The 20,020-nt window shown below is 44.1% G+C and overlaps 1 protein-coding gene across 1 annotated transcript in view; it reads left to right on the top strand.

Moving 5' to 3' along the window:
- Positions 1 to 14,952, top strand: part of LOC147623604 (26S proteasome regulatory subunit 4 homolog A) — a 45,240-nt gene extending 30,288 nt beyond the window's left edge. Inside the window, exons 2-6 of the mRNA XM_086820174.1 lie at positions 4 to 249; positions 11,624 to 11,793; positions 13,003 to 13,219; positions 13,316 to 13,456; positions 14,630 to 14,952. Of these exons, the coding sequence (XP_086676300.1) occupies positions 4 to 249; positions 11,624 to 11,793; positions 13,003 to 13,219; positions 13,316 to 13,456; positions 14,630 to 14,713 (858 nt within the window). The 3' untranslated portion in view covers positions 14,714 to 14,952. The remainder of the gene's footprint in view (positions 1 to 3; positions 250 to 11,623; positions 11,794 to 13,002; positions 13,220 to 13,315; positions 13,457 to 14,629) is intronic.
- Positions 14,953 to 20,020: the final 5,068 nt, after the last annotated feature.

Below are 20,020 nucleotides of genomic sequence, written 5' to 3'. Positions count from 1 at the left end.
CAGGTTCTTTCTGTTGTTGGCCTTTTGCAAGATGAAGTAGATCCAATGGTTTCAGTGATGAAGGTGGAAAAGGCACCTCTCGAGTCTTATGCTGACATAGGAGGACTCGATGCACAAATTCAAGAGATAAAAGAAGCAGTGGAGCTTCCCTTAACTCACCCTGAGCTATATGAGGACATTGGTATCAAACCACCAAAGGGTGTCATTCTGTATGGAGAGCCTGGTACAGGCAAAACCTTACTGGCCAAGGTAAAGGTCATTCAGTGCTTAGATTCTTTTCACTCTACTATTAAACTCAGGTTATCAATCTTTTGTTGTTGCCTTTCATTTTTTCAAGCAGTTAAAGGCTGACCATAATTTAGTAACTGTTCTTGGTATGCATTTTTGTTAGGAACTACACGTTTAGCCTGGTATTTTCCTGCCTTTTCAGGGCTCACATGGGCCTATGTGTATCAATTATTCAAACCCCACATCATGGCTCAAATGTTCATAGAATCTTTTAATAGAAAGAACAAAATGTTCACAAAGGAATAGGGTCGCATATACCATCAGGAAGGCAGATAGTTACTTAAAGGTAAATGACCCCTTCAATCTGTAGAAGAGGTTATATAACAGTTACTCTGCCGTTTATTCATAGAAAAGATACAGCAGTGAGCTACAGAGATGCATGGGCATAGCATGGCAAGGAAGGGAACTTATCTAATGCAACAGAATGCAGGCCACTAGAGCACAGAACTTACGAACTTGGCCAAAACTGATCGATATCATGACTTTTATAGTTTTTTCCTTTTTTTTTTTCTTTTGTCAGGTTCTCAACCATGTACATCGAGCTACTCTCCTCAGAAACAAACAAAAGTGGTTCAACATGATCACCACAAAGTGTCCTTTGCTTTGATTGTGGTATCTCTTAACATCATCCTGAGAATGTTGTCTCATGCTTTCTCGTGAGATGAATGCTCAGCTGGAAGCTCTATGGTTGTCTCAAGTTTGCGGAAGGGTTTCTCTTTGGTGTGAAAGTTGCAATCTACTGCAGCTTCATGGAGAGCTCACTCTACGTTCGCCTTTCTTCTCAAGCAATGCTTGACTATGTGCTTGTTTTTTTTGTAGATTTTTACTCTGTGAACATTGGAAACAGCCTTTGCTTATGTCACTGTCACGTGCATCCCGCACTTGGATGCCACGTGGACATATTTGTATAGAATGTGCAGAACTTGGAGTGGAAACTGGTCCCATGTGAGCTCTGGTCCAAGACGAGTCAGCCAGGGTTCCACTCTTAGCGTCCAAGGTCAGGTGTACAAGTCCCGTACATGGTCTTGGTCAAGTGTGCAAGTCCCACACATGAAGCAGTGCTAGTCCGTACTGTGAGTCACCCTCTGGAATGATGTCAGGTGTTCCGGGTGTTCAGTTTATAGTGAGATACCAGGCATTTGGGTCTTAGAGCATGTAGTTGCATGTAGGAGAAGGGGGCAGCCCTTTGGGCTACCCCAAAAAGGGTTTTGAATACCCTTGATTGAGCATGGGGTAGGCCTTAGGCCATCCCCACCCTAGGGGTCTAGGTGACCCTTGGCCATTGCCCAACAGTCCTACTGGAATGGGCATGCTTGTGAGCTTTTCTAGCACGAGTAGGCGGAACACGGGCAGGCATCCCCCCCCCCCCCCCCTCTCTCCCAATCCCGACATCCAACCATAAAGGTTGGGCGATAGGGGAGGCCTTAGATGATTTTATACATATATATTATATTTTCAGCTGTCATCTGCACGCATATAGGATAATGCAGGCCTTTTTACACGAGGGACCAATCCCACATGGCAGCCAAGATGACGGCATTGCCAACATCCCCTCTGGCGTTAGACTGGCGATCTTGGGGCGAAGCTGTGCCAGATGGTCACGTATCTTGGCCTCCATGTGGACCCACTTTGTTTGAGCCTAGAGTATGCATACTCGAGACTCTGTTGGGGTAAAGGCACTATGCCCACCCTTATAGTGTGTACAAGCCCATAAGTTATAGTACATAGTACACTTAGTACTTTTAATGTACTAAGTGCACACTGTGTACTAGTGCAATATACATGTGTGATAGGGGAGTCACACACTCAATGCTTGAGTTGACTTATCCCCACAACTCTCTCTCTCTCTCTCTCTCTCTCTCTCTCTCTCTGTGTATGTCTCCCACATGAACTCTAACCCTAATTACTCCCATTCAACTGGTATCAGAGCCTTCAACTGGAGCACACAGTCGAGCTGGCAGTGAAGCGCAGCAACGCTTGAGATTGGAGCTTCTTGTAAAGACAGAGAGCGCTGAGCAGCGCACAGCACTGAAGAGAGGGCAGGGCGCCAGGCAAGAAGGCGTGGGCTGCTTCAACTGCTGTACAGCAGCTGGGTGTAGGCAGCCAGTAGCGTGGGCTGCCCAGCAGCCAGGCGCCTACAGCAGCCAGCCAGGCGCCTACAGCAGCCAGGCGAGCGTGGAGCCTTTCGAGCGTAGCTGGAGGAGTCGGGCAGAAGTTTAGCGTTATGGCTGGCTACTAGGCGGAGTCTGCGAAGCAACGCGTTGGGCGGACAGCGCTGGCGGGCGGTGCTCAGCTCCACGTCACTTTCTCCAAGGCGCTTCGCTCCACGTCACCGCTGACCTGCACCTGCCTCTTGGCGTCGAAGCAACAACGCGTACCCCTCCGCCTTCATACGCGTTCTTTGCACTCGATGATCTCTCTCAGCACGGCAGCAGAGTCGTTGCAGCCGAACATGGGCAGCTTCCACATGGTCCAGAAGCCATCTTAAGCACGCTTGAAAAGCCCTCCATCTGCACAACTAGCCACGGGCGCCTCCTCCGTTTCAATACGACTGTAGAAGCCTGACGAGCAGCAGCATCATCATCGTGCAGCACTCTTTCTGCACCAAATTCAGCAAACCCCCCTTTCCTGCAACAAAAAATCAGAAATTACAAGGTATTCTGCTTCAAATTTTTTTTTTGGGGATTTGCAATTGAGCAGGTACAATCATCAATTGAGCACATACAAGTGCCGAATTGCTCAATTTTTGAGCAAAATTGGCAAAATTGGGTGACATTGGTCACAATCAGGATTAATTTGCAGGAAATTGGATGTCAAAATTTGGGGCTTTTGATGTATTTGTGCAATTAAGCATTCATACATGCTGTATGATGTGAGCAGGCAATCGCATTTGATGCTGTGGATAATGTGTTGATGCCTTACAAGCACTCAATGTGCCTGTAAATCAAGGGGCTTTCATGTATTGGATGTATATGTGGCCAGGGGGAAGCATCGCAAAGACTCTGGATGCCTTCATGTGCGTCAATGTACCATGTATGATCAGCAATTGATCTTAAATCAAGGGGCTTTTCAAGATTTTATGCTTGTTGAGCTTGGCAAAGCTGCAGGCAAGAGTTTTATGCCGTGAATCCTTAGAAATCAGCTTGCAGTCAAGGGGCTTTTGCCCAATTTCTGTTAGGAACTGTTGTATGCAGTGTTCGGGACTGTAAAAGTCTGATTTTCACTCATTTGGACAGCCAGGAGAGCAATTATTGCTACTGTACCTGCTGGTACAGATTTGGCACAGCTTTGTGCAAGTTTTGGCATGGCTGCACATAGATTTGAGTGAGGAAAAGGTTCAATTTCAGCTGCTGTACTTGCCGGTACAGGTTTGGTACATCACAGGTGAGCACTTGGTACTGTTGTACAGTACTTTGGAAGGGCAACAGAGCACATTTAAGGTGCTGTCCTAAATCTGCAGCAACCAGATTTTGGTGATTTCATCACATAAAGTGGGAGAAAAGTTGCATTCTTGCTTCCGCAGTGGGAGATAAAGCTTGGGAGAACAACTGTGCCTTTGTGTGCTTTTGGTGCAGTGTTTGCACATTTTGCAGGGAGTCAGGCATTAACAGGTTGCATATTGCTATGGCAACCACAGGTGAGAGCTCTTCATTGCTTCACATCAAGAAGCTTGAAGGCTCACATAACTATGATATTTGGCAAACCCAGTGCTATAATGTGTTGCTCCAGAAAAAGCAGCACAAGCCTATCAAAGAAAGGGGTGTAATGCCCGCTTCTCTTACTGCTGAAGAGTGGGAAGATATGGATGGGCTGGCAAGATCTACTATCATGTTGTCTGTGTCAGACTCTTTACTTTTCAGCATTCGTGAAGAGAAGACAGCTTGGGGAATGTGGCAGAGATTGCAGGACTTGTATGCCCAGCAAAGTGCCTCAAGCAAAGTGTATTGGTTGAAGAAACTCATAGGTCTTCAGATGAAGGAAGGGGCGTCTATGACAGCCCATCTAAATGAGTTTAATGGTATTGTCAGCCAAGTTATAAATCAAAAGTTGGCAATGGACGATGAGTTCAAAGCTACTTTTCTGTTATGCACTTTGCCAGAGAGTTGGGACACATTTAGGACAGCCACTAGCAATTCGAATGCTATGCTGTCATATGCAGATGTTGAGGGTGCTCTTCTTCAAGAAGAGATGAACAGGAAAAACAACTTTGTTGGAAAGTCCAATGCAATGAATGCACGTGGGAGATCCCAACAAAGGGGTAAAAGCCAAGAAAGGGGAAGGAGCAAGTCCCGCTCCAAAAAGGACTTGGAATGCCATTATTGTGGCAAGAAGGGACACATCAAAAAGCAATGCTACAAATGGAAAAATGATCAAAAGGAAAAGGGAAAAGGCAAAGACAAAGACAAAGATGAAGCCAAAGATGTAAAGCCAAAGGGCAAAAGTGGAGTCAAGATTGAAGAAATCAATGTGTCACATGCAAGTGACAAGGAGGATGAGGTCCTATTTACGTCTTCACTTGATGTCCATTCACTTCTTACAGGTGGTCATGGTATGCACTCATGGATCATTGATTCAGGTGCCTCCTTTCATGTCACAGGTTGCAGAGACTTATTTGTCAGGTATACTGCTGGCAATGAAGGAGTGGTTTATTTGGGTGATAACCATGCATGCAAGATTCTTGGCAGAGGTGATGTGAGGCTTGTGTTTTCAGATGGCTCACAGCTTATGCTCCATGATGTCAGGCATGTGCCTGAGATCAAGAAGAATCTGCTTTCTACTGGACAGCTTGATGATGCTGATTATGTTACCACATTTGGTCGTGGAAAGTGGAAAATTTGTAAGGGCTCACTGGTTGTTGCCAGAGGCTCTAAGGTGGACACTCTTTACTTTATGCATGCAGGTGTTTGTCACCATGCTAATATAAATGCAACCGAGCTGCCAGAAATCTCTATGTGGCATAGCCGGTTGGGACACATGAGTGTCAAGGGAATGGAGCAATTGTCTCGTTTGGGTTACTTGCCTTCTCTAAAGTTTTCAAGTTTTCAGTTTTGTGAGCATTGTATATATGGCAGGCAACTCTAGTGCCCCCACAAGAAAGCTCTTGGACAGAAAGATGCTCAGTTAGAGCTTGTGCATACAGATGTATGTGAGATGCCTCAGCTTTCTTTGGGAGGGGCAAAATATTTTGTGTCTTTTATAGATGATGCCACACGCAAGGTGTGGGTCTATCCTCTTCGTTTGAAGAGTGATACATTCTCAGTGTTTGAGAAGTTTGTTGCTCTTGTTGAGAATCAAACTGGCAGAACACTGAAGGCTTTGCGTTCCGACAATGGTGGAGAGTATATGTCCAAACAGTTTCAGGACTTTTGTGATGCTAAAGGCATCAAGAGGGAGCTCTCTACTCCTTATGATCCTCCACAAAACGGGACAGCAGAGAGGATGAACAGGACCATTCAGGAGAAGGTCTGTTCTATGTTGTCACATGCTGCATTACCTCATTGTTTTTGGGCTGAAGCTGTTATGACAACCGTTCACCTTATAAACAGGTCACCTAACACGAGGCTTGGTGGGAAAGTGCCAGAAGAAGTATGGACAGGGAAGCCTCCATCATACAAGCACTTGAGAGTGTTTGGTTGCGTTGCGAACGTGCACATACGCAGGGAAATGCGCACCAAACTTGATCCTAAGTCTCACAAATGCATATTCCTAGGATATGGTGACAGAGGTGAAATGGGGTATAGACTTTGGGATCCCGTGAATAGAAAGATTATACGCAGCAATGATGTCATTTTTGATGAAACATGCATGTATAAGGAGCCTACAAGGCAACAGGAGCCTGGCAGAGTCATCTTTGATGATGATGGACATCATGGACAACAACCAAGGGCTGTAAATCAGCCATTACAGTAGCAAAACCAGCCCTTAAATGGTGCTGAAAATGATCCAAATGGACAGCCAGAGATGGCAGAAAATATCCCTATGGATATGCCACAGTTAGAGGAAATACCGGGCATGATTTTTCAGCCTTATGGCATGGAACAGGAGCCACCAATAGGCGATATGCAGGCTGGACAGCAACCTGCAAATGATGGTCATTGGGTACGGAGGTCCACAAGACCCTCCAGAGTCCCTGACAGGTTTGTTCCAGGGGTTGACTACTTGATGCTCACTGACTGTGGGGAGCCCTCATGTTATAAGGAGGCTTTACAGAGGGCAGACAAGGCTCTATGGGAGCGTGCCATGAAGTCAGAGATGGATTCTCTGCACAAAAATGGAACATGGAAGTTGGTGCATTTGCCTGCAGGCAAGAAGGTTTTGCCATGCAAGTGGGTTTACAGGCTCAAAGTTGCACCAGATGCTAAGCCAAGATACAAAGCCAGGTTAGTGGCTAAGGGCTTCAAGCAAGAATATGGTGTGGACTTTGATGAGATCTTCTCTCCAGTGGTCAAAATGACCACACTTAGAGCTGTGTTAGCTTTGGTTGCACATGATGATCTGGACTTGATTCAGATGGATGTGAAGATTGCTTTTCTTCACGGTGATCTCCATGAGGAGATATATATGCAGCAGCCAGAGGGTTATGCAGTGAGTGGAAAGGAGAAGCTTGTATGCAAGCTAAAAAAGAGTCTTTATGGGCTCAAACAGGCACCAAGGGAATGGTATCATAAATTTGATACATTCATGAAATCCCAGAAATTCAGGAGAAGTGACATAGATCACTGCTTGTACACCAAGAAAGCTTTGGATGGCAGTCTATTGATCCTCATCTTGTATGTTGATGATATGTTGATTGCTGGGAAATCTCGTAAAGAGATGGATGCCTTGAAGAAGAGGCTGCATGAAACCTTTGATATGAAGGATTTGGGTGATGCAAATCACATTTTGGGTATGCGGATACTTCGGGACAGAAATCAGCATGTGTTGTATTTGTCTCAGAAGGAATACATTGGCAAAGTTTTGCAGAGGTTCAACATGGACGGGGGAAAGAAGACTAGTACTCCTTTGCCTCCATATGTGAAACTCAGTGCTATGGACAGCCCACAGTCGGATAGAGACAGGGCTGATATGGCCAAGGTTCCGTATGCTTCAGCTTGTGGCAGTCTCATGTATGCCATGGTTGCTACTAGGCCGGACATTGCATTTGCAGTGGGAGTGGTTTCTAGATACATGGCCAACCCTGGCAAGAAGCATTGGGAAGCAGTGAAAGGTGTCATGAGATACCTGAAGGGCACACAGGATATATGTGCATTTGTTTTGGCAAACAGGATGCATTAGTGCATGGTTGCACGGATTCGGATTATGCCGGTCATCCAGATAACCGGAAGTCTACTACCGGTTATGTGTTTACATTCACAGGAGGTGCTGTGTCATGGATATCCAGGATGCAGAAGTGCACTGCCTTATCTACTACAGAGGCCGAGTATATTGCAGCCACAGAGGCTTGCAAGGAGGCATTATGGCTATCTCGGTTAGTGGTTGATTTGGGTTATATAGGGGATATTCCATTGTTGCATTGTGACAGTCAGAGTGCCATCCAGTTGGCAAAGAACCCTGTCTTTCATGCAAAGACAAAGCATGTGGATGTGAAGTATCACTTCATCAGAGAGGTGATAGAGAACAAGCAAATTCAGCTTGTTAAGATTCATACGGATGACAACCCGGCTGATCTGTTGACAAAGAGTTTGCCTCTGGAGCGGTTTGCTCATTGCAGACACTTGATGGGCATTGGCTGAGGCCAGTTTCAGCCTTGATATGGCCTTGTATATTATCATGTACATGCTGATTTTTTCTTTTCCTTTACTTAAGGGCACTTTGCCTTTAAGTGGGAGGTTGTTGGGGTAAAGGCACTATGCCCACCCTTATAGTGTGTACAAGCCCATAAGTTATAGTACATAGTACACTTAGTACTTTTAATGTACTAAGTGCACTATGTGTACTAGTGCAATATACATGTGTGATAGGGGAGTCACACACTCAATGCTTGAGTTGACTTATCCCCACAACTCTCTCTCTCTCTCTCTCTCTCTCTCTCTCTCCCCCTTGCTTCTCTCTGTGTATGTCTCCCACATGAACTCTAACCCTAATTACTCCCATTCAACTCATCTGTCATAGTGCAGGTATCTATAGGAGGGGGGAAGTGGCACTGCCACTGAAACATGAAGAAACACAAAAAGTAGCACCTCCAGGGCGGAGAACACCATCTCCCTTGCTTGATCCTTGAGGCTGGGGCTACCCAACTCCATCTAAGCCAAAGGCTAGAGGTGGGTAAGCACATTAGTGATGCAAAGGTCATGTAGATGATGTGAAAGCTCTATGGCCTGCCCCTGTATAGCGGTGGACACTTAGGGGGAAGGAGAAGATCATTGCTCCACTCTTTGGGGTGGACGGCTTGTAGTGGTATAACATGACACAAATGCAGATGGGAATCATAGTCTCCTCGAACATGCCAGCTCCATCACTGGGGAGGCATTGGAAAAAGCTGTAGTTGACTGGCTGTCCTAACACCCTGGGGGGGTTGCCTGGTGACTCGGGCAGGAGAGCTCGGACCGGAGAGGTAGCGATGGTCATCTCTACCGGCTCTGAAAAAATGATGAATCAACCGGCGGACAGAGCTGGCCGGTTGTCTCTGCTCCGGATTTGGCGTAGTCGAAGGCCAGTGTGAGTGCTCTGGAGAGGTTTTGGGGGGTGGGGGGGTAGGTCTGGTCTAGCCGGAGCAGAGGGGGGAGAGTCGAAGCATACGGCGGGAGAGGGGGAGGAGGTGGGGAGGGCAGGGGGAGGGAGGGATGGGGGGAGAAGTGTTCGACTGTTGGGGGGGGGGGCGTTGGCTGCGAGGCTGAGCCCGCTGCAGACACTGAAGGGTCAGCGATCCCCACTGGCTAAAAACCTGGAGGGGGTCCCGACGAGGTAGCGGTCTCTAGAAAGGGGGGGAGGGGCGGGGGTGGGGGCGGGTTCCTCCAAGGAATTGAGGGGGGTTCATCACCGTCAGGGGGTTGCTGACATAAATGCTCAAAATGGTTCTTTGACAAAGCCGTATCTTCCCTGATTGTGCCAGCCTAATGCGCTTGCCAATGTCGCTTGGTTCTCGACACGTGACTCGTTGTCTTGCCTCGGGCCAGTGGTCTGCCACTCTCCTGCGCCGGCCTCAGCTGGGGCTTAGTGCTTCTGGCACATGGGGGTTTGTTTTCCTCACACCCGGAGGATCTTAACTCGGGCCGGCGAAGAGGACATTTGGAGGCGGCCTCCTGGACTACCGGCGAGGGTCGACTCTAGCAAGGTGTCCCATTTGGCGACAGATGAAACATTGGCATGGGAGGCCATAGTACTCAACACTATGCAAAATCTGGTCTCCTTGCAGACTAGGGAGCGAAATGGTGTGAGGCACTGAGTTTGAACTTTGGGGAGGTGATGTAGATACGAAGGGATGGAATCCCAGCCGTTCGTGCAAGAGTTGAAGTGGTGTTTTTTTTTGTGTGTGTGTGTGTGTGTGTGTGTGGGGGGGGGGGGGGGGTTCCATCACCCTTGCAATAGCACTGCCTATCACCGGGAGGAGAGGAAGGTTTTTCTTCCTAAGACTTGGAAAGTAGACTGTCACAAGAAAGCCTGAGATGCTAGCCAAAGGATCGGATGCCGGGTTGAAGCCGTGCTGCCACCTCACAAAGAAGGCCTGGGCCGTACGCAATGCGACGGGGCTTAGCTGCATGACTCTGTCCGACGCTGTAGGCGAATCGAACTCAACGTGGTAGTAGCCACGCCCCAGAGGATGAATGTTAGTGATCTTTCCGGGCGCGTTGAGAAGGCTTGCTTGTAACAAATCCCTGAACTGTCCTCGCGCCGGGTGGCTACCCACAATATTGTTACCAAGGTGGAGGCCTCCGAAGAGGCAACTGTTGAAGTGAGGAGTTGGAGATCCTCTTCGGAAAAGGAGAAGCAGGGGATGGCGGCTTTGGTTGGGGATGGAGCAGCTGCCATGCATTCCTCCTGGGGGTTCAAGATGAGAAGATGCCGAAACTTGCCAAGGATAAAAAAACCCCAAAAAACGATGAGCACCTGAGGCAGAGGAAGGCAGGGAGGCAGCGCTGATTAGGGCAGGCCTCAGAAGGCAGCAGGCGGGCAGCAGCGCAGATTAGGGCAGGGCAGAGGTGGGGGACTGGGGGGCGACAGAAGAGCGTGTGGGGGGGGGAGAGAGAGAGAGAGAGAGAGAGGGGGTGCTGCCGCAGGAACACGCAGGGAGGGTGGAGTCGACCAGCTAGGGGGTGCACTGGTGGGCGGCGAGCAGCAAGGGGAGGCAGAGGGGTCAGGTGGGGCAAAGGCAGAGGCAGCGAGGAGGGTGGCGGTGATGGAGGGGAGGCAGTGGGGCAGTAGGCGGGGGGCTGTGCACAGTGGACTGGGGGGTGGGGGGGGGTGGGGTGATGGCAACGACAGGAGGTGGAGGAAGGGGCTGCGCACAGAGGATTGGGGGGAGGGGGGTGGGGGCATTGAAGCGATGGCGACACAGGTGTATGAATGGGGCTCTCGTCTCAACTATTCTGTGTTATGCAAAGCATGCAGCTTTGCACATAGCCTTTGTCGATGGGGTTGTTTCTTACTGATCCAAGAAATGCATCCCGAACCAAGAGAAAAACAATACCGTGTTGTTGAGGGGTTGGTGTTTCAATCACTTGCTCAATCTGAGCCACAATAGCTATTGAGGGTCTTGCCCGAGGTGATGTTTTACTCTTGAGTACCTTGGATTTTCTCAACACTCATGTACCTGCTTTCCAATGATCCTCCTTGGGCTTGTTGGAGCCAAAAACAAAATTGATGTCTGGTCTAGTATTACGCAAGAAGATAAGACTGGGAACTAGCGTCGTGTATAAGGTCTCATCCACAAGGTCTGAAGTGTCTTCGTCAGACAACATCCATTGGGGTAACGGCCTTGCATTCGGTCATGCCAAATGTGTTGAGATCTCACCTGCATATTTCTGTTGAGAGATGAAAATGTTTTTTTTGGCTTCTGCTAGACCTCAACCGGGAAAAAATAATGCATAAATCTTCTAAGTTTGCACTTTTGCACTCGTGTGAAGTTTGGGAAATACTTCTTTACCACATAGCCCAATGGTTGTGTTATAACCTTTGTTACTTTCATGTAATTCTCAATGTTGTTAGTCACTGAGAAAATGTTTTTGTGTTTATGAGGAAAAAATGACACCAGCCATAGCTACGTTCTTAAAATGCTTCATCACGATTCACAAGAGATGTTTTGACTTTTGTGTCATTCAAGCCTGGATGTATATCCATCTATTCAGTACCAATCTAAAGATAAAGATCAAGTGTTTTGTTGTTCCATCTTTGACAGGCTGTTGCAAATTCCACATCGGCAACTTTCTTGCGTGTTGTTGGTAGTGAGCTTATTCAGAAATACCTTGGAGATGGGCCAAAGTTAGTAAGAGAGCTTTTCAGAGTGGCAGACGATCTTTCCCCTTCAATTGTGTTTATTGATGAAATCGATGCAGTTGGTACAAAGCGGTATGCATACTCTCTGGTGTATGAATATTTATGTTAAACTTGGCTCAAGCTTCTTGTATGCCACATATATATTTTTCCTTTTTTATTGCTATTTCAGCACCATTGCATGCATGTATCTATGAGTATGTGTGTGTATGTATGCATGCATGTTTGTATGTGTTATGTATGCATGGATGTATCTATGAGTGTATGTATGCATGCACGCATGCATATGTTTTCGTGTGCATGTGTATATGTGTGCATGCATGCATACTAGTCCACTCAAAAATCCGAACCCTTTCGAAAACCAGAGCAACTTATGCTTGGGTGCTGATGAGAATATAAGTATATCTGAGCTTATTTAAGAGTCTCTGTGTGTGTGTGTGTGTGTGTCTTTTAGCTTATGTAGCTAGTTTCATACAATTTTTTTTCTTTTCCATGGTTCAGATTCATCATGGATAAATTGTGAATATTTTTTTGGCGTCGTAGACCCTCTGGGTCTTTTGAAGATGTTGATATATCTTCTTTTCTTTCTTTCTTGGTGTGTGTGTGTGTGTAGTGCATAGGTCCTGGTTTTCTTTTGGCAACTAGTTTTTCTTTTTCATGTTGTCTTGACACCCACTTTACTCATGGATTATATGTGGCATCTTTTTGGTCTGAGAGATGCTTTGGGTCTTTTGTGGTCGTTAATATAATCTCTCTCTCTCTCTCTCTCTCTCTCTCTCATATTTTTGTTAGACTACTTTTCTTGATTTAAATTTGAACTTGCTAAGTTTCTTGTTTTAACAGTTTCTCTATTAGTTGTTTTTCTTTTGAAATTTGTATTTTTCCTTTGTGTCGTTAACTCTTTGCAAAACTTATTCTAGTGATGTGTTTGTTTGTCGTTAAATAAGTGAAATTGCTATCTCAAATTGTAAGCTTAGATATATTCTAATCTAATGAAGGCATATGTGTTTGCATGCGGGTTAAAGTAATGTATGTAAGTAACATGTGTAAGTAATGTAAATGTACGCATGCATGTATGTGCAGGTAATGTTTAGTAATGTATGGATGTAACATGTGCAAGTAATGCATGTATGTAATGTTAAAGTAATGTATGTAAGTAACATGTGTAAGTAATGTAAATGTACGCATGCATGTATGTGTGTGTATGAGAATAAAATAAAATATATGGCTACTAATAGGCTGACATTGTGAAGACTTACCAAAGTTGAGCATCTTTCTTTTCAGCTATGACGCTCATTCGGGTGGAGAGCGGGAGATTCAGCGCACTATGTTGGAGCTTCTGAATCAGCTCGATGGGTTTGATTCAAGAGGAGATGTGAAGGTTATTCTGGCTACCAATCGCATTGAAAGCCTTGATCCAGCGCTTCTTCGACCTGGCAGAATTGATAGAAAGATAGAATTCCCACTACCGGATATCAAAACAAGAAGGCGCATTTTCCAAGTACTTAATTTTCAAATGTTATTTTAATGGGCATTCATATTACTGTATTAACATTGCTTGTGAGGCAATCCAAATGACTCTTTATTGTTTCTGCAGATACATACTTCAAGAATGACCCTGGCTGAGGACGTCAATCTTGAAGAGTTTGTCATGACTAAAGATGAATTTTCTGGAGCTGATATCAAAGCAATCTGCACCGAGGCAGGGCTACTTGCTCTGAGAGAACGGCGGATGAAGGTACATTTTGGAAATTGAATTTGTAAACGCATGCACTTGATGCCTGACAGACTTCCATCATAGTTTTGTACTGTGAAGTGTGGTAAGTCTTTTCTGTCCAAGTTTCAGGAGCTGATGCATGTGAATTTCTTATATTTAGAGTGGTGCACTGACCTAATCTGCTATCCTCTTTTAAGAGTATGTGGGTATGTTTTTAGCAAGCTGAAACGGTGTATTAGGCTTCGGAGATGACTCTAGAGGACAAGTCACTTTTCAAGAGCTCCGTAGGTGTCGTTCCATAGACCTTGTCTTCTCAGAATGCTTGGAGGTTGTCCTCAGGAGTGTTGTCACTTAGAGGTCCCTTTCTCATATTTGAAGCCTTCGTCCTGTGAAGATACTGTCAAGAGGCGTCTGTAATCATCTGCTGTGTAATTGCTAGTAGTGAGTCAAGGCAAAGCAACTTCTAGTAACACCGTTTGTGGAGACAACGGTCTTCTTACTAAGGATGGCTGCAGACTCGATTATTGTCCTGAAGTCTTCAATTGCAACTTGTATGTTGGCTTTCTAAAACAAATTTCCCCTCCATATTATTTTGGTTCTGCGACCTTTGCTGATGTCAGGCGTTTAAACTACTAGGATCTATGTTATATGGTGCAATCTTTTTGCTCCTTTCTTGGTTTTCCTCGTGTATTCCATCATATTTTTTACCATGGACATATAATCCGTGACAGCTGTGAGAGGATAAATTGAGCCACTCTTAATCCAAGAACACCTCTGATATCCTTGTTTCTTAGTCACATGTAAAACAGCTGCATGAGTTTCAGGGACACACGTCAACTCTGCCCATAGAAAGCGGACACAGCTCCACACTGCAACTTAAGTGTATTCATGGTTTCCGGACCCTGCACTGTCGGAAGGTGGTGAATGGTTTGGGCTTTCTCATGGGCACGCGCTTGTGTGTGTGTGTGTGTGTGAGAGAGAGAGAGAGAGAGTTATATGAGACCGTTTGATGTGCACATAGTGTCCATGAAATCTCGTCATGGATGAAATAAGAGAAAGCAACAGTAAACTAAAACTGAAAACTGAAAGCTAAGATCTCAGACTCTTGAGATTATACAAGATGAAAAATCTAGATCCTACCAAGTTGCTTAAGTTTCTCATTACTCACATTATGTTGATATTGAGTTCTTACAGGTTACACATACTGACTTTAAGAAAGCTAAGGAGAAGGTTATGTTCAAGAAGAAGGAAGGTGTACCTGAAGGATTGTACATGTAGATTCGAATTGCTTATGGAGACCATGGCAAAATAATATCTAAACTCTTAAGGTCTGATGGACTTGACATGTGAAGCAAATGGGTTTGGAAAAGACTGCTGCTTGCCAATTCACTTGCCTTATTTTTAGAACTAGAATATTTGCTCAAAATTTTTGTACACCAAAAAGTGGGAATCATGTGTTCTGCAGTTCTGAATTGTGTAGTGTGTGTTTTTAGTGCCATTATCAACTTGGATTGCTAGCATCTTGATCTTTACACATGGTCTGGAAGTGTAATCGGAGTCATTTCATTTGAGGCGTGTCAATTTTTAATCAGGTCCATGTATGTCAGCACCAATAGAAACCCATGTAATGGCTTATACATTTCAAACAACTTGTTTATGCCATGTTGAACTGAAACATAAATGCGGCTGCTGCAGCTCTTTCACAATTTTATCTTCATTAGTAAAAGGTGCCAGAAGAATTAACCACCATTTCAACAGATTTTAGCACCATTCTGAGTTTTAGCTAGAGAGCACTGGCTTTTTAACTTGCAAGCACGTAGCTGTGTGCAGTCAATGAATCTCAACCTTTAGGTCTAGATAGACATCAAGCTGGGTGGGATGTGTGCCTGGCGATGCTATCAGCTGTAGAGCTTATAAATTGGGTTTTGATGTTACTGGTAGTCTGTTGTGTAGAAAGACTGTGATCATGGTACTCGATATCAGGAGGATGAGTCTATCATGTGCACTTAGCAACCTGCACCATAACCATCTAGCGAGGTAAAACCTTCTTTGCGCATCATTGAAAGAAGAGGCATCATGGCCTAGAACTAAACATTTCATAGTTCCAATTTCGCGGACTAAAATTTTACATTGCCACTCAGCTTCATGGCCTAGAACTACACATCATAGTTCCAATTTCTGAAACTAAAATTTTGTAAGGGAACACAACTTCCCTTCACTTGCATGATTGGCATAAGGTTGACTTTATCATCCCCTCAGGGTGGAGTATTGAGTGTTGACCAGGTTAATATGGAGCCGTTTGAAATAGATAGCTGAAAAATGCTTCTCTCTCTCTCTCTCTCTCTCTCTCTCTTAGACACACACATAATATGGAGCCGCTTGAAATAGATAGCTGCTATGCTTCGTAAATTGTCTTGCTGTGAAAAAGGTAGACGTGATAGTTTTTAGTATCAAAAAGTGTTTTGGCCTACCCTCGTCTGCTAAATCTTAATCAATTGAAGTTTGAAAATTTATTTTCAAGTTGCTAGTCATTTTTTGCATTGAAGGACGATCGAATAAGTTTTTTATAGTTGGATGGGACAAGGGATGAGATGGGAGGAAGAACATTAGGGGAATATATGATATTGTGGCCACACACGTCCTTTGTCTAAGAGACATGTTACAGAAGATGATTTGTTCTTACTTGCAGAGGTGGGACTTCCTTATTGAAATGAGTCATGATCATTTCCACCGCATTCCACTTTGGCGAAATTGGTAAATCTCTGGCTTGTAAGATTTCTACAACATGTTGAATAAAGGTTGCACATTGTTTTCAGTTCTTTAACCCCCCTTCCAAAATTTCTCTTTGGCTTCCGTTATTCCAATGTGCTCTGCATGATTGGCCTTAAGATTATGGATATCTTCTTCATACTCATCAAGTAACTCTTTTAATGATGCAACTTTCTTTTTAAGTAGAGGAATTCTTTTTGCATCTTTTCTTTACTGGTCTTATAACTTAGCCTTCTTTCTTTCCACCTCTTGATTAGCCATTTTTAAAGCCATCACTTTATCCTTCAGCATGACTGTATTATAGTGAAAAGCCTTGGCGTGTTCTTTATAAATGATACTTTGTCTTTGAGGTCGAGCTAGCATTTCATCCTGCTGTAAGGCAACTTGTTTTTGTTGGCTTGGATATGCCTCCAGGTGTCCGGATTCTGTGCCAGTGTGTTGTAGAGCTGTGTTCTATGGGGTTTTTGCTGACACAACTTTGGATCCGCGTGCCCCTCCGGATCCACCTACTTTGGATGAATCATCAGCTTTCTAGGAACCAGGGCTTTGGATCCGCATCCAGATTCATAGAGACTTAAATAACTCAATATAACAAGCATAAATATCCTCCATGAGTTGTTTTGTTTTGACTTCATATGAATCAATGTCACTACTTGTGAGCTCATAGACTTCCAGATCTTTGGTTGCATCCATTGCAGCTATCCTACTCGAGGATTTGGAGTTTGGCTCGATTAGCTCTGACCGTTCCATGCTATCCCGTGGCAATAGAGAGATGTTGCTCCATTAGCTTTTGGCATTTCAGCTCTGATCTCATAGACTTCTACTAGAAGTTCAGGATCTCTTCTTGCATCCGGCTTTGGTAGCATTATCTTGCACAACACCCTCTCAGAGAGCTTCAAATGTCTCAGACTGCCTCAAGGTCGCTTGATCTACTTCCAAGGCTGCCACCTGATTTTTGATAATCCATCAACTCGGCTCTGGATCTACCAAGTTCATTTTGAAGAGCCTTCTTCTGAGCTGTCAGTGCTTGCACTGCACTTTTTGCATCTACTTCACACTTTGAAATGTAATTGCAGGCAGCTTATAGCCGGGCATCTTCTAGCTGATCCGAAAAAAATACAGATTTTGAACCTCTTGCTACAGTTGTGATGTCCTAGATAGGTTTGGGAGTTGAAGCTTTGAGTTCTTCACAGCAGATAATGGGATTTTTCAGTGGGTCATCTCGATTGACTTCTGATGCCACCTTCTTGTTCGACTCTTTTATCACTTCAGGTGTTGTCTCCTTGTTTTTCCCTTTGTCGATAACCTTTCTTTGTCTTGCGCCGTCTTCATTTTCTTTAGGTGCGACAACTTTTCTGTCACTTGAAGCTGCTGTAACATGTGTTGACAGTGTAGTTGGCATGCCTTGATGCAATAACTACAAATATTTCCCAATCTTTGTCTTTGAATTGGGGTGAATAATGACATAACAATATGTTGACCCATGAAACTGGATTTCCTATAGATGCATACATTTACAACCCTAAGGCCTTCTTGGACATATATGTAATCGTATGAGTGAGGATAATCACCTGAATGATGAACCTGAAACGAAACCAATTATGGGTGGTTGGTTGATTCATACTCCTTGCTAGACCCCTTGGAGCCGAAATAGAACTCCATGTCTTCTTCTATTGTGGATGGGCTCGCTCCAAAGCCAGATGCAATACTTTTGTGGCATACTCCGAAGTGAAGATATATGCACCTTGTGTGGCTATCTTAATCACATCATTTTTCTTCAACTTAGTTAAGTGCTAATTAACATTAGGGCCAAGTGTCATGAGGCTTCACGACAAAGATGTGGAGTGTAACAAACCTACTTTTTCCAATTTGTGATCAAAATCCATTGTGGTCGCTTAAGAAACTTGAGATGGATGAAGGCCATGAGAAGGGTGTACGAGTAAGCAAGAAAGTGAAGGTTGAGAGCTCTATGGAAACGATTGGCAAGAATGCCAAATAAAGTTGATGAGAATGTCCTTGATAGTGAGAAAAGCTAGGGTAATGGTAAAAAGTTCATACGTCAATTTATGATTACTAAACTCAAGGGTTACACAAATCGAGATGAGAGGGCAATTAAAATAATCAAAGAAAATCCCATCCCTTGATGAACATTTATGTAGGAACATTACCCGCATGCATGCAGACCACGTGGATTCATACCATTGTCATGTAAGGATACAACAGAAATAGGATACACCAACGAGACAACTCTAGGAGTTTACCAAAATAAGGTTTCATTTGGTAATTTCACACTATCCAATGATGTCAACTTGAATGTGCCAGTACCAAATTTTGCAAAAATCCGGTAAGGTCTACTCTGTCTCAACTTGAGCTTACCTAGATGCAGAACCATTCTGGAATTGAATAGTAAAACTAGATCACCCACATCAAAAGTCTTCAATTTGGTGTTTGGATCCAAAAAGAGCTTTCGATGCCTTTGGACGACATTAGCAATCTATATACTTTGAAGCCTCTTTCTCCCCAACATCAGCAATCCATCTACTCTAAAGCCTCTTTTCTCCCACTGCCAGCAAAACTGCTCTAGATGATGTGTGATCAATTAATCTGGAGAGAGTTTGGAAGTCCTGCGACTCAAAACCTAGGAATAATGAATTCCATCGACACTATTGCTTCCAAGCAAGGCATACACCAATGAAAAAGGGGGTGTGATTGGTTGCCACTTTGGAAGCTATCTGGAATGCCCATAGTGCTAAATATATAAATTTTTGATCTAAGCATCTGATTTTGATTAACAACCTTTTTCAACCTTTTTTGTAGTACTTGGTTTGTGGAATTAGCCTGCCCATTCGCCTGCTACTGCGGTTAATAACGTGTAGACTTTTTATGGATTATCATGTGATATTTTGTCAGACTTTGGATGACATCATTTAAGAAGTGTCTACCTTGATCACAATCAAATCTGGTCATTATCATCTCATACATGAATTTTGCTACTGAGTAGCCTTATTATCTTTGGGAGATTTGGCTTCCACCTAGTTTGTGCAGTAATCATTAGTCACCAAAATGTATTTACTACTAGTTTTTTGAGCTAGAGGTTTGAAAGGACCTACAAAATCCAACCCCCCATTTATATAACGGTTTTAATAGCAAATTAGATTATGCGGCATTCAATCTGCAGTATTCAATTGACCTAACCGTTCGCAAAAATCACAAGCTTTTGCAAATTGCTAGACATCTTTTAACATTGTGGGCCACAATATACCTTTTGGAATATCTTTTGACCTATAATTTATCCAGAGAAGTTTCCTTCACTCACACCTTGATGTGCTTATGGAGATTGCACTATTGATGCTATACTGCTAACATCAACTTGAGATGCTGGAATGCATACTCACATTTATCATTCCATATGTATACGGAGCATCCTTTCTTTTTGAGTATATACAATGGACATGCCACGTATGCTAAATAACAAAGGAACATTGTGTGCCACTTGATTTGCCCAAGGAACCTGCCTAGTTCTTTAATGTTACGTGGAGCTTGAAGCCTCACTATAATGATCACCTTTCAGGGATCCACTGCTAGTCCTTCCTTTGACACTATTTGACTAAGTGAAACGGTCCCTTGCTCACTACAAAGGCACATTTTGTCAGATTTAGACTTAATTTGGTTTCTTGACAGTTTTCTAGGCATAGTATCAAGTGTTGAAGATGCTCTGAATCATCCATAAATACCCTCATGAATGTTGTCATATAATCATAAAAGATTTCTTGAATCACTCTCTAGAAAGTAGCTGAAGCAGTCTTCAATTCGAAT

The sequence above is a fragment of the Cibotium barometz genome, chromosome 26 (assembly GCF_041138505.1).
Source record: "Cibotium barometz isolate CiBa-2024 chromosome 26, ASM4113850v1, whole genome shotgun sequence".
NCBI classification, from domain to species: domain Eukaryota; kingdom Viridiplantae; phylum Streptophyta; class Polypodiopsida; order Cyatheales; family Cibotiaceae; genus Cibotium; species Cibotium barometz.
The sequence above is the reverse complement of the archived record's forward strand: the minus strand, read 5'-3'. Positions and strand labels throughout refer to the sequence as shown.